The sequence below is a fragment of the Diplodia corticola genome, assembly GCF_001883845.1.
Source record: "Diplodia corticola strain CBS 112549 chromosome Unknown scaffold1, whole genome shotgun sequence".
Classification (NCBI taxonomy): domain Eukaryota; kingdom Fungi; phylum Ascomycota; class Dothideomycetes; order Botryosphaeriales; family Botryosphaeriaceae; genus Diplodia; species Diplodia corticola.
In genome coordinates, this window is record NW_017971480.1 from 361,121 (window position 1) to 380,828 (window position 19,708).

At 59.2% G+C, this 19,708-nt stretch overlaps 7 protein-coding genes across 7 annotated transcripts; 3 read left to right on the forward strand and 4 right to left on the reverse strand.

The window, feature by feature from the left end:
• Positions 1 to 191: 191 nt before the first annotated feature.
• Positions 192 to 2,856, forward strand: BKCO1_1000110 (involucrin repeat protein; the record flags this gene model as incomplete). The annotated part of the gene is made up of 2 exons (XM_020269472.1): positions 192 to 2,675; positions 2,740 to 2,856. 2 exons carry the CDS (start codon positions 192 to 194, stop codon positions 2,854 to 2,856), a joined length of 2,601 nt encoding a protein of 866 aa, XP_020135274.1.
• Positions 2,857 to 3,838: 982 nt separating this feature from the next.
• Positions 3,839 to 5,368, reverse strand: BKCO1_1000111 (mannan endo-alpha-mannosidase; the record flags this gene model as incomplete). Its single annotated transcript, XM_020269473.1, has 1 exon — positions 3,839 to 5,368. The coding sequence occupies one exon, from the start codon at positions 5,366 to 5,368 to the stop codon at positions 3,839 to 3,841; it is 1,530 nt and encodes a 509-aa protein (XP_020135275.1).
• A 1,171-nt stretch (positions 5,369 to 6,539) lies between these two features.
• Positions 6,540 to 8,506, reverse strand: BKCO1_1000112 (hexose carrier protein; the record flags this gene model as incomplete). Its single annotated transcript, XM_020269474.1, has 8 exons — positions 6,540 to 6,946; positions 7,003 to 7,250; positions 7,309 to 7,380; positions 7,434 to 7,809; positions 7,869 to 7,954; positions 8,008 to 8,111; positions 8,164 to 8,363; positions 8,422 to 8,506. The coding sequence occupies 8 exons, from the start codon at positions 8,504 to 8,506 to the stop codon at positions 6,540 to 6,542; spliced, it is 1,578 nt and encodes a 525-aa protein (XP_020135276.1).
• An 849-nt stretch (positions 8,507 to 9,355) lies between these two features.
• BKCO1_1000113 (f-box domain cyclin-like protein) lies at positions 9,356 to 10,936 on the reverse strand (the record flags this gene model as incomplete). Its single annotated transcript, XM_020269475.1, has 1 exon — positions 9,356 to 10,936. The coding sequence occupies one exon, from the start codon at positions 10,934 to 10,936 to the stop codon at positions 9,356 to 9,358; it is 1,581 nt and encodes a 526-aa protein (XP_020135277.1).
• Positions 10,937 to 12,113: 1,177 nt separating this feature from the next.
• On the forward strand, positions 12,114 to 13,972 carry BKCO1_1000114 (cytochrome p450; the record flags this gene model as incomplete). Its single annotated transcript, XM_020269476.1, has 3 exons — positions 12,114 to 12,329; positions 12,379 to 13,175; positions 13,243 to 13,972. The coding sequence occupies 3 exons, from the start codon at positions 12,114 to 12,116 to the stop codon at positions 13,970 to 13,972; spliced, it is 1,743 nt and encodes a 580-aa protein (XP_020135270.1).
• Positions 13,973 to 14,464: 492 nt separating this feature from the next.
• Positions 14,465 to 16,220, reverse strand: BKCO1_1000115 (coiled-coil domain containing protein; the record flags this gene model as incomplete). The annotated part of the gene is made up of 5 exons (XM_020269477.1): positions 14,465 to 14,592; positions 14,653 to 14,866; positions 14,924 to 15,358; positions 15,413 to 15,795; positions 15,851 to 16,220. The coding sequence occupies 5 exons, from the start codon at positions 16,218 to 16,220 to the stop codon at positions 14,465 to 14,467; spliced, it is 1,530 nt and encodes a 509-aa protein (XP_020135271.1).
• Positions 16,221 to 17,557: 1,337 nt separating this feature from the next.
• BKCO1_1000116 (dihydroxy-2-butanone 4-phosphate synthase) lies at positions 17,558 to 18,378 on the forward strand (the record flags this gene model as incomplete). The annotated part of the gene is made up of 2 exons (XM_020269478.1): positions 17,558 to 17,648; positions 17,735 to 18,378. The coding sequence occupies 2 exons, from the start codon at positions 17,558 to 17,560 to the stop codon at positions 18,376 to 18,378; spliced, it is 735 nt and encodes a 244-aa protein (XP_020135272.1).
• Between the last annotated feature and the right edge of the window lie 1,330 nt (positions 18,379 to 19,708).

Consider the following 19,708-nt stretch of genomic DNA (forward strand, 5'->3'; position numbering starts at 1 on the left):
CGCACGCGTTGCTGAGCTCCCGGATTCTTTTTCCTTCTGATGCGCTTTCATTCGTTTGCCCGCTGCCTGCCCACGCTCCACTCCTTTCCATGACCCTGCGCCGCACCTCGCCCGTCTAGTGACCACCCTCGAGCACCCGCCGCCGTCCTCGCCTGCTCTCCCTTGACACCTGCTGCCACCGCCCGTCCGCCATGGATCTAGAACCGCCTCGGGCATTAGCGTTTGGGTTCCCTTCTCCGCATGGCCTCTCTCCTGCACTTGACTCACCCGCCATGGGAAGCTCCGTGTATAGCCCCAATCCCGCCGTCCTGCCTCCCCCGCCGCCCGACATCTTGAACGAAAACTACAAGAGTGCCGTCGCCGACGGCTACGCCGACGCCGCAAGCCGCAATGGCAAACCCCGCGCATCGCACGCCCTGGACCCCAACGATGCCGTCGTCATGCACCTGCTGGTCGAGACGGCTGTCGGAGACAGCCTGGGATACGAGGTGCTTTCGTTTGAGGAGCTGGAGACGCTGAAGAAGGAGCGGGCCACGCTGACCGCCAAGATGGAGGCCGTGGGCCAGAAGCTGGCATTGGAGACCAAGATGCGCGACGCCGCCCAGTCGCTCACCCGCCTGGACCCGAGACGCGAGAGCCAGACAAGCAATGGCGACCAATCGGCCAAGAGCGAGGCCGAGTACAGCGCGAGCGCTCAGAAGTGCGACGAGCTGGCGCGCGAGCTGTGGGGACTGGAGCGGAGGTCACGGCAGATTGAGAACCAGTTGCTGAGACACACGGCCGGCATCCTGCAGATGACGCACAAGGGCCCGACCAAGCGCACAAGGAGTAGGCAGTCTCTGGCGAACGGCGCCCCTCAGGCCCGCCCCGATAGCCCTGCAAGCAGCCTCACCTACGAGAACTCGGGTGCCAGAAGCCCTGTTCGCTACGACGACAAGGATACTTTCGACGACCGAAGCCTCTATAGATCCCCGGAAAACCTGGACAAAATGGTGGACGCGCTCAAGCACGGAAAGGCCTTGACCGCCCGCTCGAATCCCGTCGGCAATGACGACTCGCCAATGACTAATGACACGTTACAATCTGTGGACAAGCGACTGGAGGATCTCAACGACCGGCTGCGCCAGCTGATCATCCAGGCCAATCCCGACGCGAACAAGGAATACGATGCAGGCCCGAAGGGCCAGGGTGACGATGGTGCCGCTCAAAAGGCCGCCAACATTGAGGAGAAGCTGGATTACTTGGACCAGGCGCTGCGCGATATTGAAGCTGAGCAGAGCAACATGCTTTCCAAGGGCTCAATGCCCTCAGGCATGGGAGAACGTCTGGAGAACATCAACCACCAGCTCTTCCAGCTTGTCAGCCGGGCGCCGAGAGAAAACAGCGAGGAATTCCCCCCGCCTCCTCAAGAAGGCACCGAAAACCAGCTCCAATACGTCGACGATGCCATTTACACAATCGAGCAATCACAGCAGGAACTTCTCTCGCAACTCGAGCAGGCTCGCAACGCCGACACGTCAGAACTCACCGCCTACTGGAAAGAGCAGGCGACAGACTACGAGAAGGTGTGCGAGAGCCTTTGGGACCTCATCCGTACCGCCCACGAGGATGAGCGCCAGCGGAAGCTGCAGCGCAGGAGGGTCCTCGAGCAGGAACCGGACGCCGAGGCGGAGATGGCCGAATTGTCGCCCGACGAAGACCCCATGCCGGAAGAATTCACGCTCACCCGCTTCCGGAACCACATCGAGGACATGTATCGCAGAGCATCTGGCATGAAAGAGAAACAGTCCATCCTCCGCCGCCAGATCAAGCAGCAGCGCGAGCTGAACGAAAAATCCGACGCCGAGAGGGAGGAGGAGGTCATGCGCCTGCGCGGCGAAATCGACAGGCTCCGCAACCAACTTCACGCCAGCTCCGGCGATTCCGGCGCCCTGCAGGGTGCCGAAGAACGCATCTCGGAGCTCGAGGCCGCCCTATCCGAGGCCCGCGACGAAGCGGCCAAGGCCGCAGAGCTCACCCAAAACCTCGAGGCGTCCAAGGCCAGCGAGGCCGAGGCGGCTCGTAGCGTCGAACAGAAGGAGGAAGAGCTCGCCAAGACGGACAAGGAGCTGCGGGAGTTGGAGAGCGAAGTGGTGCGGCTGCAGACGGAGCTCACGATGGCGAAGGCGGAACTCGACGGCGCCTACGGCTCGCGGGCCCAGCGCGCTGCCGACATCGCGTCGAACCCGGAGATCAAGCGCGAGCTGGAAGAGCTGGGCCGGATCAACGCGGAGCTCACGGTGCAGGTGGCGCAGCTCACGGAACAGCACGCCGCGGCGTCGCGCTCGGCCAAGGACGTGGCGGAGCGCGAGCGGATGCTGCGCGAGGAGCTCCGCGACACCATCACCGAGTTCGAGGAGATGACCAAGGCCAACGTCGAGAGCGAGAAGGAGCGCGAGGGCCTCGAGGGCGTCATCGACACCCTCCGGGAGAAGATCGAGGCGCTCGACGCGCAGCTTTCCGACGAGAAGATGCGCTGGCTCGGCATCAAGAGCCCGGCCGGCGTGCCCACGCCCGGCGCTTCTGGCGCCCCGCCCGGCGTCGTCCTGGCCGAGACCACCAGCACCAAGGTGATGCGCGAGGAGTTCAGGAAGATGATGAGAGAATCGAGAGCGGAGGCCATCAGGGCCCTGAGGGTAAGTTGAACAGCTCCCAAACCCAGTTGCGATCAACAGCTGACCACATCCTCCCCATCAACAGGCCGAACAAGACGAACGAAAAAGGCTAGAACAGATCATCAGGCATCTGAAGAAGGAGCAGCTTCCTCCTCCCAAGTCGCCCAAGCCGGCGCTGAATCGAAGCATGACCGCGGCTTAAAAAAGGAAAAAAAGGACTACCGTTTACAGCATAATATAATACCCGCCGCATGCCATGTACCAAAACCTCACGATCACCCAAAGCAACGGGGACTACGAAACTACTTTGTTGTTGCCCGCAGGGCTCTCCGGACTGTACCACCAACCATTTTAACATCTTGACGGTAGTATCATCGTGGTATATCTCCTTTCCAATAATCCCCATCAGAAAGAGCAGCAGCAGCAGCAGCAGCAGCAGCAGCTACCATAACTTTTTTGCATACAGAGGAAAGGCGTATCGGGCGTTTTATCTCTAGCTGTTGTCTCTCCGGGGAAGTGTTATTCTGCTTTTCCTTTTCTTTTGGGGGGCCTCGTTCCTACCACGCTTTAGCTTCCGTTCCCGCTTCATTGGTGGGAATTTTTCTCCTTCTTAGAGACCGGTCGATGTCTCTCCCCTTGACCGGCCGTCTCTTCATTCAAAGCGGGCTGAGTTCTGTTTTTTGTCTGGCGCTTTTGCCTTCTTCAGCTTGCTGCTCCACATCAAACTACCCCGCCGCCTACGCGGATGCCGATGTGCAAGAGTAGTAGGCGATTGTATACCCCTAGCGCTCGTCGCGAGCGCTGGCATTGTAGCATCATTTGTGTTTTGTTTAGCTTCTTTTCCGTTCTTCAAACCAGTTTACGTATGAGAGGAAGAAAAAAGTCGTTGCATCATATCATACTTTTCGAACTATATCGGTATCCTATCCTACCCTCCGTCTCTCCGTCAGACCAATTGAATTGGAACCAGTACGTAGGAGTCCGTTCCACAAGAAAAAAAAAAGTCTTCCTATCGGCTGCTCTGTATATTTATGTACTCTTTATCGTTTTTGTGCTTTACAAAAAGTCATTATCCGTCATATGCTGAGTAAGAGTTCTCCGACTCTGCCGCCGTTTTATGCCAAAAAAAAAAGAACCAACGTTCTGGAAGAGGAAGAAGAAGAAAGGAAGCGTCCACGCATCGATCAAAACATGGCATCAGCCGGCTGTGCCTTCGCCGCCGCAGCCGCGATCCACCTCGCCATGACGGCAGCGGAGCTGACGGCCGACGGCGCCGCGGCCGCGGCCGTCGTGCTCGTCGCAGTGGTCGTCGCGATCGAGGTCGTCGTCGACGTCGACGTCGAAGACACGGTCGAGGTGAGCATCGTCGTCGGCGTAGCCTGCACGGGGAGAGGCGTCGTCGTCGTCGAAGAAATGACGGCGGCAGCTGCCACGCTGCTGCTAGATTCTCCCGCCGCCGCCGCCTGCTTCCCCGGCGCCACGACCAGCAGGGCCTGCATGACCTCCATGGCGGCCAGCTGGGGGCCGACGCCGGCCTTGCCGTCGTAGCTGCCCGTGTCCCAGCGGTAGCCGCAGCTGGTGCCGTCGGCCTCGCCCGAGCAGGCGGCGGCGGCGCCCAGGGCCGAGGCGCGCAGCAGCGGCAGGGCGGTGCCGTTGTCGACGTCGGGGGCGAGGACGCTGGTCTTTGCGAGCCAGCGGGCGAGGTAGGCCTTGAAGGAGAGCTGGTCCGTGTTGCACGAGTCGAGGGGCTCGCAGGCGGCCTCGTAGGCCACGTCGGAGGCGTTGCCGGCGGGCGGGGAGAAGAAGCGGCGGGCGGCGTTGTCGAGGAGGCCCCGGGTGCGGGCGTCCCACGGGGCGGCGCCGTCGGTGCCGTTGTACATGGCGGCGGCGCCGTAGAGGTACATGGCGACGTTGTAGCTCCACTGCGTCTTGTCGAACTGGGTGCAGTTCTGGTCGACGCCGGCGCCGTCGTAGACGTCGTACGTCTGGGCGTTGACGGCGCCGACGCCGACGCTCCAGTCCCACACCTTGGTCGCCCAGTCGGAGTAGGTGGCGTTGCCCGTGTAGCGGTGGAGGCGGGCGGCCAGCTGGAAGAGGCCGCCGTTGGAGACCGAGTTCTTGTACGTGTAGCCGTTGTTGGTGGCGTACACCTGCCAGCGCAGGCCGCCGTTGCACGTCGCCATGTCCCAGCGCGCGACCTGCGTGTTGAACGTGTTGACGGCCAGGTCGAGCCAGGCCGACGGCGGGTTGGTGACGGCGGCGGCGCTGGCGGCGCTGGGCTCGGGGAAGCCCTGCTCCGCCGCCGACATGGCCGTCAGCGCCCAGAAGACTTGGTCGTCGTTGCCCAGCTCCTTCTCCCACTCGACGTTCATGAAGTCGTTGGCGGGGCCCTTCTGGGCGAGCAGGGCCTGGGTGACGGTGGCGACGTAGCTGGCGTCGCCCGTGTAGGCCCAGTAGTCGACCAGCCCGCCCCACACGGCGCCGGCCTCCCACCAGTAGATGGGCTTGGCGAAGGTGCCGACCTCGATGGGCGTGGTGCCCGAGGCGTTGTTGACGTAGAGTTTCATGAGGTCGTTGGCGGCGATGGCGGCGCCGGCCTTGATGGAAGCTTCGTCGTCGACCGAGAGCGAGATGCCGGCATGGATGGAGGGAATGAAGGCAAGGGTGGCGGTCGCTGCCGTCAAGGCGCGCTGCCAGATGTTGGTGTTCGTCATGTTCGTTCGGTTTTTCTTTTTCTCTAAATGTCGACTGGTTGGATATCCAAGAAAGAGTGTAGCAGAAAAAAGTCGAGCGTGCAGAAGTACAGAAGGGAAGAAGTTGGAAAGGAAGAAGTGAAAGGGCAGTCTGGACCAGACAGACAGCGAAAGGGAAGTGAATGGGCAATTATCCGGTCACCAGCGGAGAAGGAAGGAGCGGAGAGGAAGTAAGATTTTGAAGACAATAGCAGGCGCCATGGCAGCTTTAGGCTGTGCCTTACAGGAGAAAGTGCGGGCGCGGAGGCGAGGCGCAGCCGCCGGGCGGCCTCGTCCAGGAAAATGGGCCGACTGGAATTCCATGTCTGGCTAAGAGAAGGAGCACCAGAAGAGGCGAGGCAGGCGTGAAGACCGCGGTCGCCGGGGACGATTGGCGGGAGGCTGCGCGCGCGTGAAACTTGAAACCGCGACGGGTGGCCAATGGCGAGCGGCGGCGGTGCGCAACGGCTGATTGTGAAACACGCGGCCGACGAAACGGCTGCGTTTTGCCTTCTGCTTGCCCGCGTGCCGCCGCCCCGCAGCCCTGCTACGCCGCGCAAAGGGGAAGGTCGCCCTGTCGGTCGCTGCTGGTTGCAGCTGTCACGGCGCCTGTGGAGCCGCGGTCTTCTGTCCTGCTTCCCCATACGCCGTCGATCCTCCGGCTATTAAAACAAGCTCCGTCCAGCTGCCTGGCGGGGGAAGAGCGGTGTCTGATCAGCCCAGGTCTTTTCGTCGACTCGTTCTGTCATCTCCGTCTTTGTCACGCAAAGCCATCGCAGTTTCGGCCCGCATCATCACTACCTAGTAGAACGGCGACCCCGACGAGTCTCACACGGACTTATTACTTATTGCTCGGCCTCATCCGAAGCGCGCCGTCCCGCAGGAGCCGAAGCAGCACGGTGTGGAACAACACAAATCGCCTCTGTCCAAACGGATACGCTTATTCGGACAGCCGCCAGCCTTGGAGGACGGGAAGGAAGACATTGACTCACATGGGTGGCAAGCCTGCTCGCTACCATGATTATTCATTTGACAGAGCACAGTGTCAGGTCAACGCATGAAAGAAAAAAGCATCCAATTGTTCATGGCAAAAAACATAAAAGGAAGAGTCATAGCCCCTTCATGCCAGTCTAAGCGCTCCCGCTTGCCCATCTCATCGGACCTCTTTCGTCCCTGCGTGCTCGTGATGCGACTGCACGTCCTCGGAAAGTCCCTTCTCGATGGGCGCGACCACTTCTTCGTTCGAGCTCGTGCCCGTCTCCAGACCCCTCATGCCCATCATCTTCTCCTTCCGGATGCGCTTGCTGGTCTTGATCGGGCTCTGGCCGCGTGTCGTGTACAGCTCGTCCATCTCCTCGAGCGAGAGCATCGCCGTCTCTGGGTAGCAGAAGTAGACGAGCGGGACGAAAAGGAGGTTGGTGACCATGAAGATGAGGTATGCCTTCCACTGCAGCCGGTTGATGATGATGGGCGTGATCATGACGATGACGAAGTTCCAGAGCCAGTTGGACGAGATGCCAATTGCAGTACCGCGAGCTCGGGCTCTCAGAGGCAAGATTTCTGTGAACAAGGTGGTTAGTGCCTGTGTTGTTGTCCACGATGGCTTTGCGACTCACCAGGGACGTAGACCCAAGGAATGCAGTTGACGCTGGCGCCGAAGATGAACATGTAGATGAAGAAGAAAGCCACGCTCGCGGATGCGGTGGGCTCCCCAATGCTGGAGTTCTTGAAGCTCAGCAGGATCGAGATCATCATCATGCAGATGCCCAAGCCAAAGGATCCCCATATCATGGGCCGGCGACGACCCAGCTTGTCGGCACCCAAGGCCGGGATGATTGATCCCAGCGGAAACATGATTTGGATGCTGCAGAACCTGGTCAGTACATCTTCATTCCCTAGACGGATTCACGGGTACGACGTACACTCCACCGAGAAGCAAAGACATGTTACGGGTCATGCCAACGTTCTCCTGCAGCACGGTAGGGACATAGTAGCTGTCTTCAGGTCAGCGTCTGGATCGGAAGCAACACTTGGTCGAAGCACTCACACGACAAGGTTGATACCGCCAACCTGGTTCATGAACTGCATGCCATATGCAAGCAGCACGCGCTTGCCGGTCTGTACTTCGTCCTGCTGGAAGATGTGCAGCCAGCTCTTCTGAGCCTCACCCTCGAGTGAAAGCGCATGCAGGATCTCTGCCTTTGTCTTTTTGATGGCTTGGTGATCAGGCTCCTGATCGAAGACGTCACAGAGCACCTTGACGGCGTCGTCGTGTCTGCCTTTGTTGAACAGATCACGGGGGGAGTCCGGGAGACCGAAAACGAGGACGACGACGACGATGGCAAAGATGACCTGGCAAGCAATGGGCAATCTCCACGCGAGTTCGCCACCGACAAAGTTGAGGCCGTAGTCGAACCAGTATGCTGATGGACGGGCTAAGTAAGCAACAGTGTGATCCAAGGTGGGATCGATCTCCGCTTACCGATGACGATACCAACGCCGACGAACAGGGGCTCACTGCAGACAAGACGGCCTCTGTTGTGGGCCTGAGAAAGTTCTGCTTGGTACCTGGAAGGCGTCAGTCATGGCTAAGCCATGCACGACGAGACTGGTCTGCTCACATTGGAACGGTCGAGGTCTCCATGCCCGTGCCAATTCCGGTGATGAAGCGAGCAGCAACCATGTGTCCTCTCGAGTATGCCGATGCTTGAAGGGCGCCGCCAACCTGGAGGGCGTTTAGCAGAGTGGGGGGGCGGTGAAAGAAGCATGCAGCTCACAATGATCCATGCCATGGCCATCCACATGGCCCTGCGGCGACCCAGCTTTTCTCCAAAACAGAAGGCGGCAATGCAGCCGGTAAAGCATCCGAGATTGTACACGGCAACGATGATGCCCAGTATGGTGTCGTCCGGGTGGCCAACAACGTCCAGGAAGTGCTCGTTGCCAACAATGCCGCTGAAGACGCCCTGGTCATAGCCTGTCGGGCCGTGAGAAAAGGATGGGGCGAGATGGAGGGGCTCAAGCCTGTGACATACCAAACAAGATGAAGGCCATGGAGCAAGCGGCCGTGATGGCCAGCTGCAGCTTCCAGCCGCGTCCGAACATGTCGATTTGCACCATGATGAAGACTTGTCCTCCAGTATCACTCACGACAACGAAAGGGTGCAGAGGAGAGAAGGGATGGCCGAGGCAAGGGTCACGGGCAGACTATATAGCGACGGTAGTACGAGTGCTGCAGGCTCATGGGAACGTCACTCGCGCGAGAATAGGCCGACGCGTAGGCTCTTCCCGGCCGGCATCCAGAGCTCGCGCGGTGCCTGTGCGCTTGCGGGGAATATAAGCGCCGTGAGCACCTGGATACAGCCGTAGCAGGGAAGCGCAAGCGTCAGCGTCCAGCAGGCGGCCGGGTTCGCGGCGAGCAGGGCGTTCGCAACGCGACGATCCCTTGCACCGACAACGTCCCGAAGGCCGGCGCAGGTGCCGAGGCGGCGTCGCCTTGGGTTGGAAGCAGGCATGACGCCGGATGGGCGGTGGTCGGGCAGGCCATTTAGGCAGAATTGGGCATCGGCAAGCGGTAGGAGCGCCGGCACTCGCGCGAGACGGGGGGGATCTGCGCCGTGACTGCGGGGCGCCGCAGCGTGGGCACGCGGCTCATGAGTGTTTGTGGGGTGAGACGCAAAACTTGGTCGCGGAGTGTGGAGTGCGGAGACGGGTAGCGCGCCCTCCCAATACGGAAATCGGAGCCTCCGCTGCCGCATTGGGTCCCGTCGCCCCCAAGTCCCGGGATGCCTGACCCAGCCTAGGCCGGCTGCTGAAGAGGCAGCGGTCAGGTTCCTCGATCCCACGCAAGTGCCGCTGCCATCAGCTGGCGCTAAATTCACCGCAGTCCCCACCATCGTCAACTTCCTTGGTTTCACTCATTACGAATTCCGGTTTTGCTGCTGTCTACTTAACTGTGCAGCCCCCGCTCTACGGCTGCTCCGACGCGTCTATCCGCTCAGGGAACGCCATCTTCCAGCTACGCACCCCCCGATCCGCCTTGCGAGGCTTCGACAAGTCATCCGGCATGAGGCTCGACGTCACCGAGCAGGTCCCAGGTGCTGACAGCTCCGGTAGCATGTACAGGAAGTTCTCTCCTCGTGGCCGCTCATCCAGCCTCAGCTCGATCCCCGCCCAGATCAGTCTGCTCGGAAGGAAGTCCAGCTTGTCGTGCATGAAGTGGAACGCCGTGTCGTCCACGAGAAGCTCCAACAGCTTGAGCCGAGGAAACTCCTCGCGGTAGTTTTCCACGAGATCAGACAGGAAGGCCGACAGGGTGAGCCAATGCTCCTTGAAGCAGTTCAGCCGCAGCGTCTCGATCGAGCTGGGCAGAGCCTCCAGTGGCGCCCACCGCGACCCTCCCAATGCAATGAACGAGGCAAATGATACCGTGAGGCTTTTCAGCCTACCGAAGCAATTCAGGCGAAACTTCTCCGTCAAGACGTGCTGGCTGCGGTCTCCTTCGATGTCCAGCGTCTCCAAACAGTCTCGATGCTGAAGCAGCGCCTCGTACAAACGGTCCATGTCTATTGCCTCGCACTTCCACTGGCGTTGGTTCAGCAGATTGCGGCCGATGGCGTAGTTGAAGCGCTTGAGCGCTCTGCAAGACGCCATCAGCCCTTTGATGAACTCGTCGCCCACCACACAGGGGCCGATGGTCAACGTCTCAACGTTGGAGATGGCTTGGGGCCAGTCAGACGCGTCCTCGTCCGAAGCCTCCGGCGTCCACAGCTCAAGATTGCGCAGGGAAGGAATGCCGAGGAAATCCTGCACAGCGAGCATCTGAAAGTAGCCTTCCGTGACCATGACAAGGCTTCTCAATTTCGACAGCGGTGAGACGTGTCCTTCTGCGGGGGGTGTCTGGACTATCCACCTGGCAAGCCGATGCGTCCAGCCGTAGAAGGTCCCAAAGCTCTTGTCTATCTCAAACTTCAGCTCCTCCACGTTCGGTGTCCGGGCCAGGAGAAGTGCCGCTTCGGATTCGTAGCGTCCTCGCGCCAAGTCCACCAGCCACCTCTCCTTGGAAAGAATATCGTCCACCTCTGCAGCAGCGGCGAAAATGTCGGCAAAGTCTCCACAGTCGTGAGGTTGCACGGCGTAGATATTGTCCTCGAGTCTGACCACCATCTGGCGCACACGCGCTGCATGGTCCGGACTTTGGAAGATCCTGCGCAAGAAGTGTCGACGAGAAAGCGAATCGTAGTCGGCGTACCACGAGTACAGCAGCGGCTCTGCAATACGGCAGAATCTTTTCGACACCAGGCATATGCTCCACAGCGTGCGCGTCTTCCGCATCTGCCTGGTCTTGTCGATAGGAAGATGCTCCGGGTAACAGATGTTTGAGAGCTTGAAGAGTTCCTCAATCAGCTCATCTGGTAGGTCATTGATGCTGGTCTTGTCCTCGGCCTGAGTCTCCTGGGTATCCCCGGGCTTGCCGCGTTTGCTTTGCGATTTGGGGCAAGGAGAGTCCGGTCGCCGCTTGAGGTTCGACCGGCTAATCCGCTTCTCCATGGCTGCGATGTCGGACGTCCAGGTGGTGGCGCGGGTCTAGCGGTGACGAAAGCTTGACAATTGGCGGCGGCGAGGGGTGGGTGTAAACTTGACGTAATGCGTAGGAATGTAACGCTTTGTCAAGAAAACTCATCCCGGCATCTGCACGTGCGGCGTCAGACGGGTGGGTTGGAGGCGTTGAGATTCGAAAACGAGGATGGTGGAAGGAGCGAGTCGAGGGTCCTAAGTAAGCCGGGAACGGCACGGTCGCGTCGAAGGCACGGACGGGCTTATCACCAAATCACGTGCAGTAGCGGCCAAGGAGAAACTATCAGCCTCCCCGTCAGCTCCTTAGGTCCTGCGTCCAGCCCCGACGGCCGCTTCCTCTTCAACTGTCTCCCACCTATCGTTGTGACAGCCAGCACCGCGGCGCCTAAAATGCGCCCCACAAGTACGTACACGCTGTACAGACTCCCGAACACACCACCAGTCTTTGTGCGCCACGCGATGATTGCATGCAGCTCAATTTCCAATCCTCACGCGATTCGAGCGATCGGAAGTGGTGCTCCCTCCGCTCTCGGTCTTTTTTTTTTGGACTGCTTTTGACTTCGTTACTGGTTACCGTCTCCACTATACTGGTTTCCTCAGGTTTGGCTCAGTTCAGTACTGCGCAAACTCCCAACCACACCTGCCTTTCTACACGCACATGTTCAAAAGTCATAATCCCGCGTTTGGTCCTCTGTAACTTAAGTTGGGTTTGTTTTTATTTTCTTTTCTCGTCAGAAGCACCAATGATATTCCAGGAAACCATGCTGCCTAGAGAATAGCCATTTGCCAGAAAGCGCAACTGTAGGTGCGGCAGTGGCGGTGCGGGAAGCTGGGGATGAGCCGAGGTTGGTGCCAATAAGCTTCCTGATCGCCCGCACTATACCCCGGATTTTGCTTCCTTCAGGCAGCAGGATCGGATCAGGGTCTATTTACGGCCGTAGTGCCTCGCCAAATTGCTGCTCCGAGCCTGCCGGCCATATGTGCCACTAGCCTTCAGACGAGCAAGCCTGAGGGGTGATCCCATGGCGACCGAGGCACCGTGGGCTGCCCAAATCCATCACATGTTCTACTTCCGTGGGCTGAGGATATACAAAGCAATCAACTACTGCTGTCGCTTCGAGTCCAATTTTCACACTTGCAGCCACACGCAATGGCCGTTGATCTACCGCTTCCAGCCAAGCTTGTCCTGCTTTCAGTGCCAGAAGCCCTTCTGGTCAAACACTTCGTTCCTGATCAGGATCTCCGCGTCCCGATCACGCCGATTGTTCTGCTTTTGGCCGCCATCAACTTCTGCGTATGGGCTTTTTATAGGGTGCTGATATATCCATTCTTCGTCAGCCCCTTCAGGCATCTCCCCGGACCGGTGGTAAGACTGCTTTGCTACTCCATTCTCGCGTGCCTCCTGACTTAGGCAGCCCAAATACCCCATCATCGCCAATGGCCCAGTCGTCATGGCCAGGCCCCCAGGCGGCGAGTTCCTCAACTGGGTCAAGACCATCCCCAACGACGGCCTCATCCGCTTCCGCGGCTTTTTCAACGTCGACCGCATCATCCCGACGCATCCGCGCACCATCGCCGACGTGCTCGTGCACAACAGCTACGACTTCGAGAAGCCCGCGAGGCTGCGCAGTTTCCTGCGCCGCATCCTCGGCGACGGGCTGATCATGGTCGAGGGTGACGAGCACCGGTTCCAGCGCAAGAACATCATGCCCTCCTTCAGCTTCCGCCACGTCAAAGACCTGTACCCCGTCTTCTGGGCCAAGGCCGTCGCCCTGACCGACGCCGTGGCCGCCGAAGCGCAGGACGATCCCGTCGTGGAGATCAACCACTGGTCAACCAAGGTGACGCTCGACATCATCGGCCTGGCCGCGCTGGGCCGGGACTTCCACGCGCTCAAGAAGTCCGACGACCCGCTCGTGGCCACGTATGAGGAGGTGCTCGAGCCCACGCGGGAGAAGACCGCCTTCTTCGCCCTCCACATGCTGGGTCTGGAGCGGGTCGTCAGGATACTGCCGTGGCGGATCAACGAGGTGATGCGCGACACGACCACCCAGCTGAAGCAGATCTGTCAGCAGCTCCTGGCCGACAAGAAAGCGGCCTCCAAAACCGAGGGCGAGGAGCAGCCGAAGGACATCCTGTCGGTGATGATGCGGTCGAACCTCTTCGGCGACGACATGCTGATCGACCAACTCCTGACCTTCCTCGCCGCCGGGTAAGTAAGCTCCCTGTCTTCAAGAAGAAACCACAAAACCAAGACTTACCAACCAACACGCCCACAGCCACGAAACCACCTCCTCAGCCTTCACCTGGGCCTGCTACCTCCTCGCCGTGCACCCAGCCGCGCAATCCCGCCTCCGCGCCGAAGTCCTGCAAGCCAACCTCTCCTCCTCCTCCTCCCCCGATCATCTACCGTCATCGTCGTCGTCGCTGGCCGACAAGCTCGAGGCCGGCATGCCCTACCTCAACGGCGTCTGCAACGAGACGACGCGCCTCTACCCCACCGTCCCCGTCACGCTGCGCGACGCGGTGCGCGACACGCGCGTCGGCGGCCAGCGCGTGCCGCGCGGCACGCAGGTGCTGCTCTCGCCGTGGGCCGTCAACCGGTCGCCCGCGCTGTGGGGCGCCGATGCCGAAAGCTTCAGGCCGGAGCGCTGGATCGACGACGACGAGGATGACGATGACGACGAGGCCGATCCCCCACTGGAGACGGGTGGTGGTGGCGGCGGCGGCGGCGGTCGTGGTCGTGGTCGTGGCGGTGGTCGTGGGCCTCGCACGAACAATCACGGCGGCGCGTCCAGCAATTACTGCCTGCTGACCTTCCTGCACGGGCCGCGCAGCTGCATCGGGCAGAGGTTCGCGCAGGCGGAGCTGAGGGCGTTGGTGGCGGCGTTTGTGGGCCGGTTCGAGTGGACGCTGGCCATGGATGAGAGGGACGTCGTGCCCGCGGGCGTGGTGACGACGAAGCCCATGAACGGGATGAGGTTGCGTGTGCGGGGATACAAGGCTTGAGGCGCCGGTGATGTCGATGGTCTGCTCCTGCTGGAGAGGAGAGGAGGAGGCGCAATCTTTGTTGGTGCACGCACGATGGCCTTTCTTTTCTTTTTTCTTTTCCTGGTCAGGATCTGTGTTGGACTTCCATTGCGAGACGAAACCATCCTTTGAGGGTATTTGATCTGACGTAGCTACATACCATGGGAAATTAAACTTATGATCTTATTAAAGTCGCTTCGTATTGCAACCCATCTATGAGTCCTCGTACTTCTGGACTCTATCTGTCTCTTGGACTTTGCTCATGTATCGCCCTTCCTTCTCTGCTTGTACCACAAACGCTTCCGGCTCGCTAGAAATGCTGTCTCTCAACAAAGACACTCAAGATTCTACGCTGAACGCAAGACTTCCAACCCAGGTCTACATCGGGTATCTTTCCATACGCCTCTCGCATGTAATGATTCTTCCTCCACTGATACAGGCTCACCAAGTCGGTTTCCTTACTGTGAGTGTCTAATCATCGCTACCGTCGTCCTTGCCGCCTTTCTTGTCGCCGCCGTTCTCCTTCTTCCTCCGGTCCTTGCGCAAGGCTTCGACGACCTTCTGGTATTTCTCGTCCGCTAGCTCGTCCCACTCGACATCTTTCATGTGTCAGCAGGATCCATTTCAAAGCACAAAAACACTGGACAAGAGCGTCTTACCGTATTCGTCGGCGATCAGCTTGATCTCCTTACGGAGAGCATTGGCGTCGTCGATGAAAGTTTGCCACTTCTCCAGTTCAAAGCCACGCTCGTTGTACAGTTTGTTTTGGCGACGTGAGACCGTGATGTTCATGGCTGATCGGTAAGAAGCCTCGCGGTTGTGGTAGAGGAACCAGACATAACCACCGATCAAAGTGCTGAGTCCGACAAGATACTAAGAGGTATACGTTAGTGTTGGGTTGTTTTAGCATCAGAACTTGCACCAACTCACAGTCACTGGCTCCATGGTATCCCAGCCCAGATCGGTATCAAACGTGAGCTTGTAGACAGTTCCCCACCATGCGACCACAAGACCCAGTCCACCAAGTGCGACACGCTGCGCTCCCTTGTGTGCGAGGTAGTCGCACTCCTTCTTGATGTCTGCTAGGTGTGCGAGCTTTTTGCTTGTCGACCGAAGCCGCATGCGCAGATAGTACGTGCGGTCATTGAAGCTGGGGACACCAATTCTGATGTCCTGCGGCGCACCCTCGATTTCGACGGCGAACTCTTGGCCGCGAGCGGCGTCTCGAATGAAGTCGCCGATTTCCGTAGACTTGGACCAGCGCACGAAGCGCCGTTCAGCCTCAGCATTTGCGGGTGCTTCTTGGCCGAGGCCACTGTACGATTCGACTCCACCTTCGCCGGCGCCACCCCGAAGAGATCTGGCCTAGTTATCATCAGCTACCAGACAGTTGATACACACTTTCCCACGTAAACATACCTCTTCCGCGGTCTTCCGGTTAAGCTTGCCAGTCTTGTGGGTAACTCCGTCGATTCGCAGCTCATCGGGAGTATCGATATTGTCGTCATCGCTCTCCTTCGGAGTGCGCTTCTTCGGGTCCGTCACTGTAGTCTTCTTCGCGGGATCCCGTGAATTTTGTGTCGAGTCCTCGGCCCGAAAGTGGACTTCTGGTATTCTCTCTTTGCCGTCCCTATTGACTGTGGGAAGCTCAGATTGGATCAAGCGCTCAAGGTACGACAGCGGTTGCTGGGGATGCACAAGGAGGGCGAGGGGCTCGACGTCTTTGCGATCGCTGTTGTAGTCCTTGGTGGTCAGTGGAAGGATCAATTTCAACATTCGACTGGGCGTGGTCAGCAGTTTGCCTATACACTCATTCCGTCAGCATCGGTGTCTCCTGCAGAGAGCCAGGCGGCGTACCCTTCGTCATGGCACCAGCCGAGCGCTGGCGGCCGACGGGTGGCACGTCTGAGCCTTCACGATGCCATGGCGTGCGAATTTGCTTTCCCTTGTCCTCTGCGACCTTCCGGTCAAAGTCTTCCTCCTCCTCCTCCGTGATGTTGTTGTTTAGCTCGCTTATTGATTGCGAATTCGAGCTTGTGCCCGGTCTCTCCTGGAGGAGGGCCTTCCGTGTCGAAGTGAACGACCTCGAGGCATTGCGACGCGCCAGAGCTGGGCTGTGGTATGATGGCGAGGCGCGGAGACAGGAGACGCGTAACTGCGACGAAAAAGCAGGGGTCCTGAAGACGGGGGCTGCTCGCGCAGCGCAATGGAAAATCCGAGGCTGCATGGTTCCACACAGTATGGTCTCAGGCGTTTTGCGGTAGCGAGGTGAGAAGCAAGTGGTGTTGCATGGTCGACGGGCTCTCGTGAAGCGTGTGTGAGGTAATGTGGCTATGCAATGGAAAGTTGACATGCAATGGACTGCCCGGGATCTGAGGCCTGGAAACAAAGCCCCAACTACGTCATAATTTGCCCGGCCAATGATCGACGCTGCGCCTCGGCTGTCCCTGTTCAACACCACCCCCCATCGACGACATCGGCCCGACCCGTTTCTGGAATGCTTCTGCCGTCCAGCATCGTCTGAGTGTCTGGAGGCCTCTCCGTTCAGGCATCCCTCATCTTCACCGGCTTGCCTGAACCCGTGTGCCGCCCCAGGGTGAAACTGCCTGAACGAAGAGAAGGCCACGCTTCATCTGACTTTCGGCATGTTAGGATGCTGCAAGCCACCCGGTCGGACTAGGTGCTCCTTAGCACGACGCCTTCGCTGTGGGCGAACCTGACTTTGCGACGTTCCCCTTTATAGGTGCCGCCGTGGCCCCCCCTGATCGCACCCAGCCCGCCGGCACCGTTTAGTCCTCGCGCAAACAATCTCACGTCGTTGCCATGTTCGGAAGGGCTAATAAACCCTTGGATGGCGAGTGGAGCAGGGCTGGAGATTTCCAGGGCTGCTTCTATGCAGGCGGCCCAACACGCACCATGGATTTGGTCGCTCTAGAGTGTGTTGATCTTGTTTTGTGTTGCAAGCTTCGTGCTTCTGAGAAACACCAGCTCGGGCCTGGTTTGTTTCTTGGGCGGCTCAGGGACCTGTGGGGGTGCAGGTCCTTGCCCCAACCGTACAGCGAGGCAAAGATGAGACTCTCCTTTGTCGCAGAAGCGGCGATCGCGAGGAACGAGTGCGTGTCGCCGCGTCGAAGATTGTCGAAGATTGTCGGTCGGCATCGGTCGGGAGCCAGCGAGTGGCCGAGGCCGAGTCAGCCGGCGGGGCCGGCAGCAGCGGGCCTGCGACGAGGGGTCTGTCGGCCTCGACCGGGGGACAGCAACGGCCACTGCTGCCAGCAATGACTCGACCCCGGCACAAGCTCCACCATCATGCTCAACCTTCTCCGTGGCGCTTTTTATTCCGCCGCAAGCCCGCCTTGTCGTCTGCATCCCGCAAGCTCCTCGCCGTCCTCCTACGCGCTGACCAAAAAGTTACGCCGGCTCTCATAAGCAACAACACCGAAGGTGGACCGTGCTTGCATTACAACATCGTCGAGAACCGCCGCCGAAATACATCAACCGCAGTAGCCCTGTACATATCCGGACCCACGCCCTGATTCCCCTCGCCTGCACACCTCCTCCGCCATGGCAACCACTGCAACCGATGCGCCTGCCGTCAATGGCACCGACGCTCATCCCGCCTTCGATCCCATCCCGGACGTGATAGAAGCCTTCGGTGCGCCCACCTTGCCCCTCCCATTCGCTGCCCACGCTCTTCGCCGGGCTTGCTCCTGGCGCATTGGCTGACGCTCGCTCCCGCAGGCCGTGGCGACTTCGCCATCGTGCTCGATTCGCCCTCTCGCGAAAACGAGGGCGACCTCATCATCGCCGCCTCCGCTCTCACCCCCGCCAAAGCGTCCTTCATGATCCGCTACACGTCGGGCTACATCTGCGCGCCGGTGACGGCGGCGCGCGCCAAGAAGCTGTCGCTGCCGCAGATGGTCGTTGACAACGCCGACCCGAACCGCACCGCCTACGCCGTCTCCGTCGACGCCTCGACCCGCCACGGCATCTCCACCGGTATATCCGCCGCCGACCGCAGCGTGACCTGCCGTCTGCTCGCTGACGACAGCGCGACGGCCGAGGACTTCAGGCGGCCCGGTCATATTCTGCCGCTGCAATCGCGTGACGGCGGTGTCAGGCAGAGGCGCGGCCACACCGAGGCGGCGACGGAACTGTGCCGGCTGGCGAAGCTGCCCGAGGCCGGCGTCATTTGTGAGCTCATCACCGACGGCGAGGAGAAGGAGGGCGTGGCCGAGCGCGTCGGCGGTGGCATGATGAGGAGGGACGAGTGCCTGGCTTTTGGCAAGAGATTCGGCATCAAGGTGTGCACCATCGAGGATCTAGTGCGCTACGTCGAGGAAACCGAGGGCAAGCTCGAGGGTGTCGTGGGCGTCGACTACTAAGGTGACTTGGGATCGAGTGCCGAGAAACCCTAGGGGGTAATTGACCGATGCCATTGCCTCCTCGCCGTAGAGCTTTCACATCCTTGTGGACAGGCAGCCACCCCCGTTGATGATCTGAGTGGCCAACTCTACCATGGCCGGGACCATGTCTTTCCTGTTTTTCACATCTGTTCGGCACAGTCCTCGTTTCCTTTCCTGGACGTATTTCGCCTTTGGCACGGCCATCATGCCGTCAGCCTTTGGGTTTCGTTCTCATTGGCGTAGGAGTTGCTTGTACAGAGTTGGGAGGGACTGGAAAATCCCGTGGAGCCATGAAACGGTGGAGATTGGATGACGGGGACCGATCTATCAAAAATCCTTCGAGATGTAAGAGTACACACCAAAACAAAAGTCATAGAGGCAAGCCTGCGAAGGAACAGGAAATTCAACTCAGTCAATATACGCCCACGATGCAGCTTCAGTTCAATCTCGGCGAGTAGATGCGCCCACTGTTGTGTTGATCTCCCCTCACGCCTCAGCCCGACCCCAAACTCTACCAAGATGACCTTCACATGTAACCTCATATGTAAGATTGAAGAAAAACGGCACTTATGCAATTCTCATATACGGCACGCCATTCTCCCGATTTCCGAATGTCGTGTCTCATAGCCACGCGTCATGACAGCTACATGCACCGGCTAGGTTCCGCAACCGGACGGTCTCGGGATGACAAGCGATTGGTCTGAGAACTAGGACGCCAGCATGTAGCGGTACATATGCATTGATTGCGTATGTGCAGCAGATAATAATACCGCAAATAGCATATGCAATATATTTCCTGTGCCTGTCAGCGAAAACAAGCAAACGGAAAGAATTCGGTACGCCAACCGATCGGGTTCAATCAATTTCCTCAGCCCCGATCCTGGCAGGTTGCATGTGGCATCTGCAAGCCGCCACTGCTGCAAGGCTCCCCTCTCCCTCCGCATTAGCTCACCCGTCCTTCGGCTTTCGAGAGTTTCATCAGCCCGCTCAAGCCACTAATTCCCGCGCGCCGTGACCACTGGTAGCCGCCAGATTCACTTGCCGTCGCCAGAACAAGCAAAAACAAGAACCGACAAGGCTCGTATCTGACGATCCTGCCGCCGCACCGTGGCCGTAGTGCAGCCACTGTTACTTCTTTTAGTTTTAAAGGAAGCGCGCTATACTACAGCCCACCCAACGGCCCGGGCAAAGATTACGTCGAGTGGATCGCCACCCACGACAGCTGCGGTCTCACCCGCCGTTGCATGTCACTTCCAAGCTTTCCCGATCGTACTTCGCCACAACTCTTTTTTTTTTTTTCCTTTGCCTC